The following is an 18,183-nucleotide window of genomic DNA, read 5'->3' as shown; positions in this document are numbered from 1 at the left end:
ACATGTGGTAAGACATCCATGAATATACACATACTATCCTTGAAATAGTTGTATATTACTTAACTTCTGGGTAGTTCCTAATATTTTAATAAGCTTAATAAATAAGGAAATGGATTGAAAAGTCTTTGTAAAATGTTATGTAAATATAACATTTGTTTTAAGAATGTTTGAATTTGCATTCATCATAAACAAAAGTAAAAATTGGACAGAAAACGTTTTCACACCAATAAGGATTATTATGTTTAAAGAATCTGAAGTTATGTAGCTAGGAAGTTATGTAGAAGTTATGTAGCTATGAAGTTATGTAGAAGTTATGTATCTCGTCTGTTTCAGCTAGATTCTGTATTAGTTTTCATTTAAGTCTGATTTAATTGTGATTTTGTCCATCAGTTTTTGAATAAGGCAGTCCACCTTCCCTCAATATTTGCCATGCCTGTTTACTATTTCAAAAATAATTAAGTACAATGTATCAGTTATGTTTTTCCTTTATATTTAATAGAAGTTCTGTGAACATTGAGAATATATTACTTTTAGTGGTACACAGTTCTTAAGAAAAGTCGATTTTTTTACAATGCCACTTGTGATATTTTTAGCAGCTTGCTACAATATCATTGTAATAAAAATAAAGTGTACTCAGTGATGAGAGAGAAAATATTGTTAAAGACCTCTAGAGACAGGAAAAGGCTCAGGCATAAGGTCACGTGCTTCTCATTTTCGGCTGCATCATTCTGACTTGTTACTTTCAAGAACAACTATAATATTGCTACATCGTCCATTATACCGGGAAGAACTTTCCTTGAACTTCACATGGAGGTTGAGTAAAGCTCTTCTATTTGTTTTTTGAAGTACTCTCTCAGCTCAGGTCTCTTAGCCTTTAGGGTTGGTGTCAGCAAGCCATTTTGAACTGAGAACATATCAGAATGGATGTGAATGGCTTTAACCTAAAAACCAAATGCAGAATACATCTTTATCAGGAGTATAACAGCATTCACAGCATACATGGTAGAAGTAGACAGGCATGTGTGAATAGAAACACTGATATAAAAACAGGCCTATTTAAAAAGTCAGAGTTACTGTAACACCATGTCAGCTTATTTGATATATCTGAAAGCCACCTCATCCCCTTCTTACTCCTCCATTTAGCCAGTCAACAGAAATGAATGAGTTCCTTACTCTGTGCCAGGCACCGAGGGCACAAAGAGGAATCACGAGTGCCCCTGCCCTTGGGGAGTGCACACTGGCATTCAGCAGAGCAGACACATTGAGCAATTATTAGAGAGAACAGAATACACAGGAGGAAGGGGGCCTAACTCAGGGAAGCCTTCCCAAATTAGGGGAGTGTTAAAGAACAAGCAGGAGTTAACCAGCTAAGGAGAGGTGGGTGAAGGGCATTCCAGGCAGAGGCAACCCCATGAACACAGACAGCTACAGGAGTGAGAAATGGCACAGTATGAAAAAGGAAATCCAAGTGGTTTCTTTTGTAGTTTCGTGAAATAGGAGGCCAAGGAGGTGACAGATGAAGCTGAATTGGTGGACAGGGCAGTTTTAGAGGAAGATAGTAGGAAGACACTGAAGATTTTTATACAGGGCAGTAACACAGCTGAATACACATTTTATAAAGTTCTTTCCAAGAGAAACGTGAACATGGTTTTTAAGAATGTTAAGACGAGACGCAGGGAAACCAATCAGAAGGATCTGACCAGTCCGTAGGAGAGCAGATAAGGGCCTACGCTTAGAGTGGTGGCAGAGACAGAGTCAGGTAAGCAGTTCTAAAAGAGATTCAGAGAGAAATGAGATGAAATAAGGAAGAGGCAGTTTTGAGGACTCCCAGGCTTCCAGCTTGGAGGGCTGCATGGAAAAGATGCCATTCACAGGAGGAATATAAAATCTAGGTGGGACATGATGAGTAAATGTTAAAAAAAAAAAAAAGAAGAAAGTTCTGCCAGAAAATTTTATAGCATTATTGGAAGGAGGAATGGAGAGACCAGGTTTAGTGTTCATGGTGCTTATTTCCATGAGGCAGATCCCAAGCCTCCTCATACAAAGTCTGTTTGCAATGCTGGGGGCCAGAGAGATAGATCAACTATTCTGGGAAGGCCTGGGCAGGCTCCTCTCATGTGGGATTCCAGCTGAAAGGGTCACTGTCAATTCAACGAGAACTTTTATCATCTGGGCTTGAGCTAAATCCTGGAATGACAGTCTCTCCAAAAAATTGTATCCTGACTGACAACTGGGTCTATCTTCAGTTATTTTGTTGAGATAACAGATCCATATTATTAAAGAGCAAAGGAATCACTATATAAAGACTTAAAAAATTAAGTGTGCTAAATACACTTATACTTTCACTTGCTGTTTCACTGAACTGATCATTTATTGAGCAACTGCTATGTGTCAGGTATGGCATAAGGCACCAGGGATACAACGAACAAGACACAGTCTCTGCCCACATGGGCTTACAATCTAATGAGAGATGCTGCCATGCGAATATTACTACTATAGCGACAAGCAGTGGTCCATTGCTTTGCTAGTATCATTCCCCATCTTCCATGCTAATAAAACCAGATTTTGTTTGGGGCCAAAATGGTCTATATGTACACTATGACAATCCTATTCCCTATTTCCAAGCCTCCCTTGAGACTAAGCGGGTAATCATCAGATCCATTTTTGGCTACTGAGAAGGGAAAGTTTTTGCCTTCTTCATCAAAGTTTCAGATATACCTATTTCTACCCACTCCCCCTTTTTCCTTCCTTGAATATGGACAATGTCCAAAGCTGTAGCAGCCACCTTGTGACCATAAGGTGATATGCCAACATACCCAGAATGGAGAGTGGGAAGAGAGACGGAGTGCCTAGGGCTTTAAAGACCTGTACCTGCCTTGGACATCTTATCTTTGGACTTCTTATGTGAGAAAACCACAAAAACACACCCTATGTATGTAACATACTGAGGGTTTTCTTTTAGAGCTGAATGCATTTCTGACATAGCACCTAACCCCACCTGGGTCAGGATTCACTGGAAAGGGATGCTTGAGTTAAACTCTGAAGGATAAGTAGGCTTTGGCCAGATGAAGATAGCAAGGGGATGGGAGAGGCTGCTCTACGGCTCCAGTAATGGGGGTGTGGGTTACAGAAGCCAGGAGAAGAAGAGTGCAAGGTCCCTGTGGCACACGCTACTGCCATGGGAGAACTGTTACTTAAACTCCATGGATACAATCAGGAAATGACTTATTTAAAAACAAAACAAAACAAAATACTCTCACACCCATTAGGATGGCTATTATCCAAAAAAGAAAATAACAAGCGTTGGTGAGGATATAGAGAAATGGAATCCTTGTGCACTGTTGGTAGGAATACAAAATAGTGCAGCCACTATGGAAAACAGTATGGCAGTTCCTCCGAAAATTAAAAACGGAATTACCACACGACCCAGCAGTTCCACTTCGGGGAGTGCGTGTGTGTATCCAAAAGAATTGAAAGCAGGATCTCGAAAAGGTATTTGTACATTCGTGTTCACAGCAGCATTATTCACAACAGCTAAAATGGAAAAGCAACCCAAATGTCCACTGACAGATGAATGGATAAGCAAAGGGTGACAGAGATATACGGTGAAATTTTATTTCATAAAGGAAGGAAATTCTGACACATGCTACAACATGGGATGAACATTGAGGGCATTATGCTAAGTGAAATAAGCCAGTCACGAAAAGGTAAGATACCTAGAGTAGTCAGAGTCACAGAGACAGAAAGTAAAATGGTGGTTTCCAGAGACTGGGAGTAAGGAAGGAATTAAGCGTTACTGTTCAGTGGGTACAGAGTTTCATTCTACAAGATGAAAAGAGTTACAGAGATGGATGGTGATAACGGTTCTACGTTATGAATGTACTAATGCCACTGAACTACACATTTAAAAATGGTTAAGATGGTAAACTTTATGTTATGCATATTTAACAATCAAAAAAAGTTGGGGAAAAAATCAATGCATGCAAATAGTCACAAAAAATTCAACATGTCAAGGATTGTTTTCAAAATCTCTGATGCCAATTGTCTAGTGTTGTGGCAGGTGGATACTGTGATATGACAAAGAATTCTTTGCCCAGAAAATACTCCATTTCATTCACTGATTTTTCAGATCGAAGACTCAATATTCAAAGAAGACCCCTAAAACAGCTACACTTTCTACTTCTTGAAAAGCTTTCAAGAAAAATTCTAACAAATTCTGGCATTTTTTAAATGCATGCTTGTAATTTTAAAATGTGATGATTTTTAAATGAGCACAACATTAACAAATGAGACTCTTCTTTGCCTCTCAGAAATGTGTTCAAACGAAGGATTCACTTTTGCTATAGAAAGAATAGCATTTTAAGGGAACCATGTGTGGTGAGAAGGGGAGGACAGGGCTACACTAAAATTAAAGCTGGCATTACATGTAGCCGCTTCAACTTTACTTCACAAATCTGAAGGATTTCTACCTGGATATCCAATATAAACAGGTGGAAATCTGAGGTACCTGCCCCAAAAAGAGGCATTATCTAATGTTTCAAAATTTGTAAAGGTTCTCATAGTGTTTTGTTTGAAAATTCCCTCAGTGATCTTGATATTCAAAGAAGCAAGTAAGTTGGTTGCTGAAGTTGGTAAGGAATAGGGCTGCCAGTTTTTGTACCCTCTGGAATATATTTTTTTCCTAATTTGCTTTTATCAAACATAAACCATCCTAGGGGATCCAAAAGTCACTGGAAACAGGTCCCGAGGGAGATGTTTTTGGACCACAGTACACTGAGAACCAGGGGTTCTGCAGTGGCCACTGCTGATGGGTGTGTGGAGGCGGGTGTGGGCATGAAGGTGGGGTGCTGACAGGCAGGGGGGGATGGGGTGGGGGAAAAGCAGAGGTGCATGAAGGTGGGGTGGGGGAGGGGCAAGTGAGGCGGTTGGGTTGAAAGTGGGGGTAGAAGACAGGCTCTGCCTCAAGCCCTGGGTCTACTAGAGCAGCTCTGCTCTTATGTCTGGTACATGTTAGCTAAGTTCTGCTACTTAAGTTTGGAAATCACCATTTGGTAACAAGACGAGTTAGCATGAAGAAAATATGAACAAAATCCAAATAAAACTTAATCCAGGATACAGTGATTTAACTTAGCAACTCATGTTTACTGTCATGAAATGAAAAACTGAGAAAGTGACAGAGCTAATATCCTTAGCTCCTTCTGATAGAAACGGTACCGCGGGCAGACTTCTGACAAGTGTAAACAATGTGCCCACCTTCTTCTGTAAATGAAAATAATAATATAATTTTAAAAGGAGATGCCAATGCCAAAATATAAATGTCTACAGTGTCCCTGCAGCCTGGGTTTCAGCTTACGCGCCTTCCTAACAGCATGTGGAGGACGTGTGTGACTGAGACAAGAGTCTACATTCACTACAGGGACCTGGGTGAGCACCTCTGAAAATCCAGCAGTGATAAGCAGAAGCTTCAGACAGAACAGTACGGGGAAGAAGACTCTCACAGGGAGAGCTACCAGTGCTATAAGATGGTAAGTAGAACGTAAAAGAAACATTATGATCTTAGGAAGAAAGAACTGCATCAGCTGGCGGATTCCGAGTATCTGTCAACCCAGCTATCTGCAGCAAGCCTAAAGTGCTGACTGGGCCATCTGCAGTTTAGTGTGGCTCTCTGCAACACAGTCTCTTCCTGAGGAGAGGAAACAAATACAGTCTCGCAGGAAGCCAGGCAACATGGCACTCAGCGCGCCTTTCAGCCACTTAACAAGCAGGTCAAAGTGGCACTGCTGCCAGTCCCTGCTCCACTGTGACATTTAAATCCTGCCATGAAGATGAAGATGCCTGTACAAATTGCTCCAGTAACTAATCTAATCAGTAATTGGGAAAAAATGAGTCAAAATAGTTCTTTAGCTAACACTGACCTTAACTGTGGGTTGCCAACCTAGGTTTTTTTTTCTTCTCTTTTTCCCAGAAAAAAAAAAAATTTTCTCAAAACTTACTACATATTTTCTAATAAAACCAAATTGTTGAATTGTGGTGGGGAAAAAACGGAGAAACCTTTATTCTCCCATTATGCCTAACACAATATAAAACGTGTTTTCCAGTTTGCAATTAACAAAGTTTTTGTTGTGGAAAGAAGGAAGAAGATACTTGATGTTAGCTCCCTTTCTGAAACTATATGGTTATCAGTGATTTCATATTTTTTTAAAATTTAAAGACACTGTAACATTTAAATTTCATATTGGAATATAATGTTTCACAAGTGTCAATTTATGCCAACTCACTAAAGCATAGAAATTTTCGTAATCCTGAAAAACCATTCAATGGAATTACTCAGTGAAACACTTTAACACACAATATTGCGTGTAGATAATAAATACAAAATAAATAATTTAGGACAGGAGAAATTTTTAAATAATTAATTAGGGAAATGCTCAATTTCCGATTTAAAGGCAAACTGATTAGGTAAGTATTCATTTCAATGACAGAAATACAGTAAAAGATATTTAGCAAGGGCTCTGCAGTCAGGATTTAAAAAATCTATTAAGTTTCAAAGTTCACTTTATATTCATATGCCTATAAAAACTAATAAGCCATATAAATGTCAAGAAAATGGTTAAATCATGGTTAAGTATGCTCAAATACTTTCCAAGAACCTATATGTTTTAATTATTGATACAGTTATTTTAAATGCTTCCTATCTACTCATTAAGAAATATCTCCCAAAGATCTCCATAAATTAATGATAGTTGGCCTAGTTCTAGGAATTGTTTCTGAAAATTAAATTACATTGAATTTTCATCTAATTCAAAGCTTAATTCAGATCAATCCTCCCTAGTAAGTCTCAACTCCTAATGTTTCTGTTGAATGATTTCAGCCTCCGACTTGGGTATGTATTTGGGGTGGGGGCAGCGGGGGAGGGTGCTGTTAAAAAATTAGCAAAAGCCTTAATTGATCATTCTTTTATGAGGAAAGGGAAAAGGACTAGCTGACAATAGATTATGGCTTAACTGGAATAATTTATGTCAAGCTTTAGAATACAACTAGGAGCCTACCCTTCTCAGGCATGAAGCCTGGTTTTTGCTTGCCTGTGGTCAGCTGAGGGTAAACACTGACTCCCCACACTGCGGTGGGGAGGATGCCACAGACCAACAAAGAGGAGCATGAGGACAGAGAAAATGAAGAGGTAACAAACAGCCCTGGCAATGAAACTCAGGCCTTTGGGATGCCACATGACTTCTCTGTATGTGAGGTTACCATGGCAAGGACAGATTAATAGAGCAGAAACTCTGCTTCAGGCATATGCAAAGTCAAGAATACGCTCTAATCTGAGCAATGGTTAACAATGGAAATTTAACCAAAAGGTAATTTAAACATAATCTTAAGAGTGGTAGTCTCTTCCAGGAAAGAGAATCGGTTACAATTCTCCATGTACCCTGAGGCAGGTCACACAGCCCACATCCAGCAGGGGGCGTGCAAGCCTTGGGAATCACAAGGATATCTGTAGGATCCCAGCGCATCCCCAGCGCCCTTACCGCCAGCCATTCAGGTAACAGAGAGGCCTAGACACACCAGGTCTCCAACCATTCTGTGGCCCCTGCTCTACATACAGGCTCATGTCTGTAGTCACACAGCTTCCCTTAATGGAGAAGCAATGAAGTCAGTTCTAGCAAATTTAAAAATTTAAATAATTATCATGCCAGAACTGACTTTGCATTCAGAAAGATATATATGGCTTCCCTGAATGCCTTAGATTTTATAATTTTTTAAAATAAGGATCTATTTATCCAGGTCTTATCTGCCCAAAAACATGCTGACAGATGCAGGCAAAGCAGTGTTTCTCAACCTAGATTAATGTAAAGATCTATTTCAAAAGAAAAACATTTCTCTCAAACTCTGAAACTGTGTTTACTTAAGAAATTAAAGTCTTAATCTGTGGAACTGTTTTCTAATTGCCAAATAATTGCTGTAAGAATTTTAGCAATATATTTAAAACTGGTTTAAAAATGGTTTTAGGTTAACATCAAAATGAACATATAAAATTAAAAAATTCTCATAAACCTTACAGACTCTGTTGGAGAAACATTTTATGAAAAACAATTATATTAAATGCATACTGGGGAATTTTTCAAAATCCATATTAATATTTTTCTGTTTAAAGAATTGTGTTTTTGAATTTTTGACTACAGAGGATTATAAATGGTATGTGTAAGAAGGACCAAGTATGCTCATGGAATTCAGTTACAGAAAAGAGGCCCAACCTTGCAAAGTGAAAAAGTCTTCAGAGGTTTGCTGTGTCCACCTCCAGCACACTCTTTGTTTCCTTCTCTTTGTAAAGAGCACACTGGGCTGACAGATCCCTGGCCCCAGAAGTGCAATCTTTGCCATGTCCCAGCAAGGAAGATCCCTGGCTGCAGCCAAGACAGTCCCCGTAAAAATAAAAATGAGACAGGGCTCTGCTGCTCTTGAGTATTGCACACAGCTCAGAGACACATCATGTAGACATGCTCTATCAGTGACAGCTAGGAAAATATTTCATCTTTATGGACATTTGTTACCATGAGGACAATGAGCGAAGTCTCACTTAGCATACAACGTCTTTTAGTGAGACTGCAGGCTGTTGCAAAGTCAGCTTGGAACAGGCTTTCGGAGGTCTGCTGGTACACAGCCTGTCTGCAGGCCACAGTGTGGAGGATAGGGAATCTAGGTTAGGGTCACCGTCAGCTGTTTTAATTTTCATCCCTACATAAAGGGCCGTAACAAGTATGGAAAAGGTAACAGTTACCTGTTCAAAAGAGTGGAGTCCACTTTCTTTTCCTAACCTCAACATATCTTCCAAAATGGCTTTCTTCAGCTCCTGAATCAAACCATATAGGTAAAATTACAAGGCAAAATCACATTTCAAAATGGAGATAAAAGAATCAGTGAGTTTTGAGCAAAGTACAACTAGTAACCATACCAACAGGTGCCCCCACCGTTTGAACCCCCAGCTGTGGCTGACACTCCCTGGCAGCAAACCAATCACCACCTCTCATCTGGTAAGTAAGTGCTGGCAAGGCCTAAGGAGCGCCCAAGAGCAGGCTAAGGGACTGCTCAGCTTTTTAAAAAATCTGCCCTCTGGTCAGCCTGCTGAGTCCCTGGTGCCTGTCACCCCCAGAAGAGCCCAGGGCCCGGTGGGAGCTCTAGAGTTCACACTGCTAAGAAACAGACCATGTGCCTGAAGAGCTGATGCTGAGTCAGGGCAGAGAGAGCCTCTTCCATAGAGCCACGCACGTGCCAGGAGGTTTCTGGAAGGGGTGAGCAGCTAATGCTCTCAGCAGGGAGAACTGTGCTCCTTTTGCAATTCGATGACCGTCTCTCTAAGCCCAGTAGACACAAACTCTACCTCCCATCAGGAAAGAATAGGGCTGTCAGAAGGCCTACGCTCACATCTGACACTGCTGTTAATCAGCTGTGTGGCTCTGGGCAAGCCCCCTCACTCCCTGGACTCTCCTGCAAGCTGCAAAACAGGGCTGGACATGCTTTCTGTGATGTCTCCTGGCTGGAAAATTCAAACGTTTATCAAGTATCAAGTATTCTAAGAGGAGTTAAGGTTCTTCTACAACAATAACAAAAGACAGAGCTCTGGTTTAGGACTCCCACCACTTATAAAATGAAGTTGGAAATTTCCCTACTGGCTCAAATTTCACTCAGGCTACTGTTTTTGTGTTCTCTCATTATGCAGTATCATAGAAGGTCCAGCAGGCTTTGAGGAAAGAGCCCCCAGGTACAGACCTTATTTGTGCAGAGGTCTGCATACGTCCCTTCAATTCCTCTCTTCTGGGCCCAAGAGGGCATGACTTCTGGGTCGGGCACGACAATGCCCACCAAAAAGGCCTGTGATCCCACCAGAGGAAAACATAGTTATGACGTTTTTAAAGTGGTTATTTGTGGTCCACCATTAAAACTTATCTTGGTATTCTCAGACTCCATTCTTTTCTAAAAATATGTATATGCTTATGAAACATTTCCACTAAGATATCACACATTCTTGGCAGAAATATTCTTGAATGTTTCTGATATATTTCCCTAACTTTGTAAAAGATTGATTAATAAAAAATAAGCTTAAAGGAGATTAAAAATCAGTAAGGTTAGTCCTGTATGTACCTTTAATTCTCATGACAAATTTAAATGAGACCATCTTTAGGATACTAATCAACCAGCTCTACAATCGAAAACACATACATTTCCAAGGATTTCCAGACCATTTTGAAACTGATTCATTAATATGGTCCTCATTCATCAAGAACACAATTTTAATTTTTAAAGTATTTCCTTAAAAAAATAATAGTCTTTAACTACATAAATCTAATGACAGCACATGGGCTTCCCAGGTGATACAGTGTCAAAGAATCTGCCTGCCAGTGCAGGAGATGCAAGAGACTCAGGTTCGATCCCTGGGTTGGGAAGATCCCCTAGAGTAGGAAACGGCAACCCACTCCAGTATTTTCGCCTGGGAAATCCCATGGACAGAGGAGCCTTGGAGGGTTACGGTCTACGGGGTTGTAAAGAGTCAGCCACGACTAAGTAACTGAGCATGCAATGACAGCACAGAATATATTCACAGTGATCTTTCTGACTTCAGATCTAAATGATGCTGAGAAGTAGAATAAATAGAAATTCCCTCCAAATAATTTAATCCTAAACTGTATTAGTATACTAGCTTAATACATTAAGTATTAAGCTTAATGCATTGTACATTATAATCAGTACAATTACTTGCAATATTGCACCTATTTATCTGTAAAGTTCACTTACATATTTTAAAACCAAAACAGCAGAAACCCTGAATCTTGCTTCACCATATTACCTCAAAATTCCTCTTGGAAGTAGATGAAGCATAAGTTAAAAGTTGTGGGAACGTACATTACGACTACTTCAAGCAACTTATCTACCTAATTGCAAATTTATCAAACTATAAGCAATTAAGATCTCTCCCTTAGAAAGGCATTTTCTCTCCTGATCTTATATGCCAGATAATACCAATGTCTGATTGGAAATGAATGGTCATCATTTAAAATCAAATACCAGATACTTAGGAAATCATTCCCCAAATTCAGGCCCAGCACGTGTGGGAAGGCAGGAGCCTGGGGACTCACCTTTAAGCTGTCCCCGTGGACATAGACTTGGGCAACAGGCTCGCTCCGGATGTAGATGTTCTCAATCATCTCAGGTGCAACATATTCTCCCTGAGCAAGTTTAAATATATGCTTCTTCCGATCAATAATTTTAAGAGTACCAGTCTGTGGAGTTGGACAAGCAGCTTCATAAAGAGATGGCATTCCCAAGCTTGAGCCCCTCACTTATTCATGCCAACCCCCGGCCTGCCCCACCCTGCATGCCCCACTGGATCTGCTCGTGCACCTGACGTCTCTGCCCTCACGAAGTCACCGTGTGGCCACAGAGGGACAGTGTGCACACAAGCGGCAGCTCTCAAGCTCTGCTGGGCCCTGAGTGCCCACTGTCCTCTCCGCTCAGCATGTGCCCCATTCCCCCTCCCACCCCGGTCAGCCAGGTGCCCAGCAACAGGTGTCTCCTCCTCAGAAGGCTCCCCACCTTCCCACTGGGGCTCCTCTCACCAAGGCCCTCGCTCCAGCTGTCCCTCTTCTCATCTGCATCTTCAGATTTGCCCCTGGGAACCACGCTTAGGCCACCACTCCCAAAGGGTGGACGCTCCATCCATCAGCACACAGCACAGTGCTGGTGGAGGCCCCCAGACGGCAGGAGGGGCCCTCTCTCTCCAAGACTTCTGCAGCAGGCAGGCCACCCCTGGGCAGTGAGTGCTGAGCCCCTGGCTTCCAGGAGCCCCACCCACTTCCCTGACTCCCTTACATCTCTCTGAATTTCCAAGGTGAATAGGTTGGTCTCTCCTTTGGCTCAACCCTTGAATGCTGCCATGCCCTCACTTCCACTGACAATGTCCCTTGAGGTGACTACCATTTATCTCCACAGTGGCCACTCCTGCATCTGTCTGAGCTTCCTGCCAGAGCTCTTCACTGAGTTCCAGCCTCAGAACCTGACTATCCTCAAAAGACTAAAAAAACCCCAAAAACCCAGGCTGTTTGCCCTGTACAATGTGGTGTGCCGTAAAGGATGACCCTCCTCCTCAAGCCTGCCCCATTCCTCAAGCCCCAAACCTAGAGATGGCCTTGCCACTGCGCTCTCCTGGGACTTTCAGCAGTCAGGCTCACCCGTCCTCACGCATAAATCCTCCTTACAGTTGACTCTTCCTCTCATCAAACCCACTTCCTTATCTAACGTGTGCACACACTCTGGCCCTGCTCTATCTGTTCAATTATCAGAACCACAGTAATTTCACCAGAAGAGAAAAACACGCAGCCCTTGTTTGGCTCAAAATCCAGCCTGGACATCAAGCACGTTCACTACACTGGCTTCTTTGGTCCTTGTGGTGCCCCGTGAGTTGGGCGTCATCACCTCCACTTCATGAATGGTGAAGGTGAGGATTAGAGTGGTCCGTCAGCTCCTCCAAAGCCATGCAGGTAGGAGGTGAGAGAAGCGGGACCCACATCAGGTCTTTCTGGATCACAAACTTAGAACTTTTTCCCTGACCTATCTAATACTATTCCAACATAATAATAATTTAAAAAATTGACTCCAACAGACTGCCTGCCTACTGCATTGGGCTGTGAGTTCAAGCATGCATCAATTTACTTGCTTCTCACAACATCCTGCAAGGTGGGTGGTTTCATCTGAGTTACAGGGCATCAGTGGCAGATGCAGTTTTGTGGGACTTTTTCCCCAATTTTGAGGATTCCCCCCTAATATTAAATGAAGTACAGAGCCTTGAAAGGGGCCTATACAAGCAAGGGCTGAAGCCTGGGCTTCGTTAGCTGACGGGACAATCTACCCTCTGCCAGCGTCCAGGGCCCTGCTTGCTTCTCCAGCCTCTCCCCTCCACTGTGGGCCCTCGGCTATAAGTGCTTGCCTCATGCCCTAGTTTTCCTCAGCTTAGTGCAGCTACTACTCCTGCCCTGACTGTTCTTTTTGCTCTCCCCTCTCTTGAAACAGGACTTACATCCTGAGACTCAGAGCCAGTGGGTGCCTGTTCCTCTCTGCCTCTCCCCCAGGTGAGCATGGCCGTCATCTCATGCCCATCACACTGGGTTGGGAAGCGTCTAAAGATGCGTCTCTCTTCCCTGAGCAGAGTCCCTGGTCCTGGGTGCACGGTGGGGGCACATGCACGTCTGCTGCGGGAGTGAGGGTATCTCCCAGTGAAGTGCACAGTTCCAAGCAGGGGCAAATCAGCTCACCAGCCCCTGGAGGGCTCAACATCACTAACCTGCCTGATAAACTCGACATCTCAGAACATCCACCCAAGGCCTTAGCAATTTCCCAGAGACACAGGAATGGTTTCCTAGGGTGGGCTGCAGCAGGTGGGGGCTCTCAGTTTCAGGGATGGAGCCTTTTTGTGGTCACAGCTTTCACCTAAGCATATCCTATGTGCCAGGTAGTGTGTTAAGGGCTTTACAGGTACACTGTAATCTCATTTCTTCCTTACAACATGACCACAGAGGTAAGCAATGTTATTACCCTCATTTTACAATTGATGGAATGAATCACCATAACTGGTTTTAACTAAAAGTTGGGGGCCACAGCTAAAGAATGCCACGTAACTTACTTTTTTATTCTACAAGTAAGTGAATACGAAGCCACGGGGAGGGATAAAGCTTTGTCAAGGTCACCGGAGTAGCTGCTAGCAGAGACAAAAGAACCCTAGAATACTCCTGCCCAGCTCCAAGCTTTTCACATCGCTCAGTGTCACCTCTCAGCTGGAGGCCAGTGTCTCAGGCCCTGCCTTTCTCAGATCTCCTAGAGCTATGAACCCCTTGTTCCATGTATAGTACTTTATCCATCAGATTCCAGAGCACTGTCAGACTTCTAGGAAGCCACGTAAGGGTAGGCAGAGGGTCTCAAACATCAGTTCTACGCTCCCCAAAGATCCCTGTCACCTTCATCAGGAGGATGAAGGAAGCTTTGGGGGCAAGGTAAGGAAGAACCTCCCAGCTCCCTGAGGTTTTCTGGAATGACTGATTGTCGGGGTGGACATAAAGACTCCTGCCTCGGGCGTGAACCAGATGACACACACTCCTACCACCAGAATGTATGGAGGTCCATGGTTCCCGCGTACGCACCGGCAGCCACTTCCCGATGTCTCCAGTGTGAAGCCAGCCGTCATCATCCAGGGCTTCCTTCGTCCTCTCTGGGTCTTTCAAGTAACCTTTGAACACATTTGGTCCTCTCACACATATCTGTAGGGAAAAAGACCTGGTTTTTCTCAGGACGCAGCAGAGGGAACCCTGATAGGAGGCTGTCACGAGGCATGTGTAGAAAAATGTACACTATCCCTCAGGAAATCCACTGTGGAAACCACAGTGGTGGAAAGAGAGGACACGAATGGCCACCGGCGTTCTCTCAAGCGGTGACTTCTCTGCTCTGGCTACCCTAGGCCCGCCTCTGCCATCCCCTCTTCCTCAGGAACCCAGTGGCCTTTGGTATGTGCTGGATGGTGTCTCCCTGGAGACAGAAGGCTGGCTAATTCTGCCAGAGATGCCTGACACCCTGCCACATGACCAGGCACTCAGCACTCCCATCCACTCCCATGGGATCAGCAAGTGCAGGCAAGCTCTATCTACCCCATCTGGCCTGTCTCCAAATGGTCACGTTTCTGTTTAGACAGATACACAGCAGCAGGCCATGCCAGTTAAGAAAAAAAAAATGGATTAAGAAAATGTTTAGCAATCCCAAATCTTATTTTAGATCAGCCCAGTCCCATCCTTGGGGGTTGGTTACTTCATAAACAGGAGAGGAAATGCTCAGTTTAGTTGGGCTTAAATTAATCAGGAATATGAAATGACTCTACACATAGAGTGAAAGGAAAATAATTCCATTTTTTTCCCTTTTACTCCCTACATAATAAAGCATCCACAGACATGAATGGCTAAACACTCAAGGTTACCTCTCCTTCTCCTTTGCTGGTCCAGTAGTTCAGTTCCTCCACATCGACGAGCTTGATATGATTGCAGGGCAGAGGTGCCCCTACGTGTCCTAAAACACCAGAACAAAGAGGCATTTGTCAGTGTTCATTTCAACTTCAGCACTGAAGATGCTCCGTGCCATGTAAAAGCCCTCAGGTGGTCAAAGTGGGGAATTGTGGATGGAAAGCAACACACCTTTAGACAGGCGTTTGTCACAAGCAAGCACTGATGATAAAGTTTTGGAGCAACGTGAGGCCAACCAACCCCTGCGGGGCCTTTGTTCTACATCCGTCCAGTTGGACAGACTCACAGGGCCCAGATCGGAGGCTCACACCCACACCAACCACATAGTCAGGATTTTTTATATTAAGACATTTCCCCATTATTAGATCGTATCTTTTGGTTTTGTTTCAGTTCAGTTCATTTCAGTCACTTAATCATATCCAACTCTTTGAGACCCCTGGACTGCAGCACACCAGGCTTCTTTGTCCATCACCAACTCCCGGAGCTTACTCAAACTCATGTCTATCGAGTGAGTCGGTGATGCCATCCAACCATCTCGTCCTCTGTCATCCCCTTTTCCCACCTTCAATCTTTCCCAGCAACAGGGTCTTTTCTAATGCATCAGTTCTTCCCATCAGGTAGCCAAAGTATTGGAGTTTCAGCTTCAGCATCAGTCCTTCCAATGAATATTCAGGACTGATATTCTTGAAGATTGACTGGTTGGATCTCCTTGCAGTCCAAGGGACTCTCAAGAGTCTTCTCCAATACCACAGTTCAAAAGGATCAATTCTTTGATGCTCAGCTTTCTTTATAGTTCAACTCTCACATCCATACATGACTACTTGAAAAACCACAGCTTTGACTAGATGGACCTTTGTTGGCAAAGTAATGTCTCTGCTTTTTAATACGCTGTCTAGGTTGGTCATAACTTTTCTTCCAAGGAGCAACAATCTTTTAATTTCATGGTGGCAGTCACCATCTGCTGAGTTTTCCAAATTTGCTGGCATATTGCGTGCAGCACTTTCACAGCATCATCTTTAAGATTTGGAATAGCTCCACTGGAATTCCATCACCTCTACTAGCTTTGTTCTTTTGGTTCGAGCATCATAAAACAGTCATTATTGCTTTTCCCCCAGTCACAAAACTGTTGATTAATGTACATAATAATCATCTACAATTCTCTTTCCTCCACCATCCCAAATAAGACTTTACATTTTTTTGGTCTTCTGTATTCCAATCACAAAACTACATCTAAGCTATGTTCTAATAACTGGTTGTTTTTGGCAAAGCAGAGGATTTTTATGCAGGTGCTGGCCAAGGTCCTGAAATACAGTGAGCTACGAAAACAAAAGGAGGCTCTGCCACTTTCTCTTTTAAATGAGACGTTGTCAAATCTTTCATAGTATTGTACAAAGACAGCTATCATCTCATACTCAATAAACTTTTATATGTTTTTATGGTAAGGATGCCTAAAAAAGGTAAAACCTCCAAATTTTCACATGTGATAATGCAGAGGATATCACAAGAGGGAAGAAAGTGTCCAAAAGTAAGGGTACATATGTAAGCAATCATATAATATGGCATACTATATATAATATGGCATAACAAGAAAAAAGTAAATGAGCCAGAATCTCAGAATACAGTCCTTGTAGTAAATCTGCCAGTGGTAGGGAGACCAAAAACTTTGCATATAAGATATACTTTACTCAGCAGGAGTTTAAGGAGATAAAACTCAGAAGGAAAAAAAATGCCTCTGTACCTCACTTGGCCAAATGTGATTTCAATTTAGAATCCACCTATCATGTTTCTTCAGACTGCCTCAAGGTGCTCAGAAAACAGTTGCATTACTAAGCATGTTTCTTTCCTATGCACATCATTCCAAGTTTTCTAGTTACAGTTGAGCAAACTTAAGCATGAAGGGTAGCCCCAGGCTCACAGAGGAAGGTGGTATCTGGAAGGAGTCTTTTGACGACTATTTTTCATATTCTTCCAGCATCTGGTCTAAATTTGGTGATGGCCAATACATATATAGGCCAATACCTACAGCCTCCTCCTTGTCCTGAAAAGCAAGTCTCTTCTGAATGAGGGTGTGGGCAGTAGTTGCTCCTCTTTGAGGTTGCCACTGTCTTCTAGATGTTGTAGTCACAGGAGACCATAGTTCCAAAGAGCCTCTGAAATGGCCCTTCAAGAAATAGCACATTGGCTGCTATAAACCTGCCCCTCCCTCTTAGGTTATATCCAATCTGCAGCCTGCTTCCTTCATTCTAAAATGACTATAGGCTAGACTGTCATATTTAGAAACTATAAAATCCAATATATTGATATTATAGGTATTTTCCTATCTGGAGCTGTATTTTGTGATCTGTTACTTTTCTCTTAAAATGTGACTTCTAATTATCTATGGAAGAAATAGGAAAATACAAACAAAAAAGGAAGTACAAAAATATGTAACAAAAAAACAGATCCATAATGCCACAACACAGACAAAACCACCATCAATGTTTTTCTTCTATTTCTTAAGTGCCCTTGTAAATTTATTCTCCAAGAGGAAGTTTTCGAGCTTGCTGTTCTAACTTGTTCCCACATCTCCAGCCCATCCTACCTGAGGTCCAGTCCCCAGGTGTGGTGAAGGTACATCCTGCCGTGCACTCAGTTTGGCCGTAACCTTCATAAACCTTCAAGCAAAACACAGAAACTGCACTGTAGCTGTGCACCCTCCTACAGGTAACTGGCTGCCCTTTTCAGTCAGCTAACCTCCCACTGAGCATCTGGCTGCTCTTGGCGGAGGACGGTGCCCTGAAATTGGGCAACTCCAGGAGAAACTGGACACAGATAACAGGCATCGCTACTCTGCTTGGAAGAAATGCTATTTTTACCAGAGACACTTAGTAGATAAGGTTATGTGGTTTGGGATAAAGACTTCTATTTTCAACCACTCACTTTATTTTCAGTTTGAATAATACATAGTAAAGACAAACATTTTAAAATCCATTGGAGGTTTTCTTCTGTCTCTGTAAGATATTCCCCTTCAGAGCCCCATGTGCTGGCATGACTAGACCATGTAGGAGAGCTGCCTTTCGGCGAGGTCAGCTCATGTTGCTGTAGAAGTACACAGTGTAAGAAGCCCATGGCTTCTTTTTTCCTTCCTTTT

The 18,183-nt window shown here is 42.6% G+C and overlaps 1 protein-coding gene across 1 annotated transcript in view; it reads right to left on the bottom strand.

The window, feature by feature from the left end:
* Positions 1–803: 803 nt before the first annotated feature.
* Positions 804–18,183, bottom strand: part of ACSL6 (acyl-CoA synthetase long chain family member 6) — a 43,822-nt gene continuing 26,442 nt past the window's right edge. Inside the window, exons 14-20 of the mRNA XM_052642560.1 lie at positions 17,635–17,707; positions 15,011–15,099; positions 14,187–14,303; positions 11,133–11,276; positions 9,769–9,870; positions 8,780–8,851; positions 804–941 (exon numbers count right to left, since the gene is read on the bottom strand). Coding sequence (XP_052498520.1) covers positions 804–941; positions 8,780–8,851; positions 9,769–9,870; positions 11,133–11,276; positions 14,187–14,303; positions 15,011–15,099; positions 17,635–17,707 — 735 coding nt within the window. The remainder of the gene's footprint in view (positions 942–8,779; positions 8,852–9,768; positions 9,871–11,132; positions 11,277–14,186; positions 14,304–15,010; positions 15,100–17,634; positions 17,708–18,183) is intronic.

This window comes from Budorcas taxicolor, chromosome 7, assembly GCF_023091745.1.
Source record: "Budorcas taxicolor isolate Tak-1 chromosome 7, Takin1.1, whole genome shotgun sequence".
NCBI classification, from domain to species: Eukaryota; Metazoa; Chordata; class Mammalia; order Artiodactyla; family Bovidae; genus Budorcas; species Budorcas taxicolor.
Note: the sequence above shows the minus strand (reverse complement) of the source record. Positions and strands in the feature narration are given on the sequence as shown.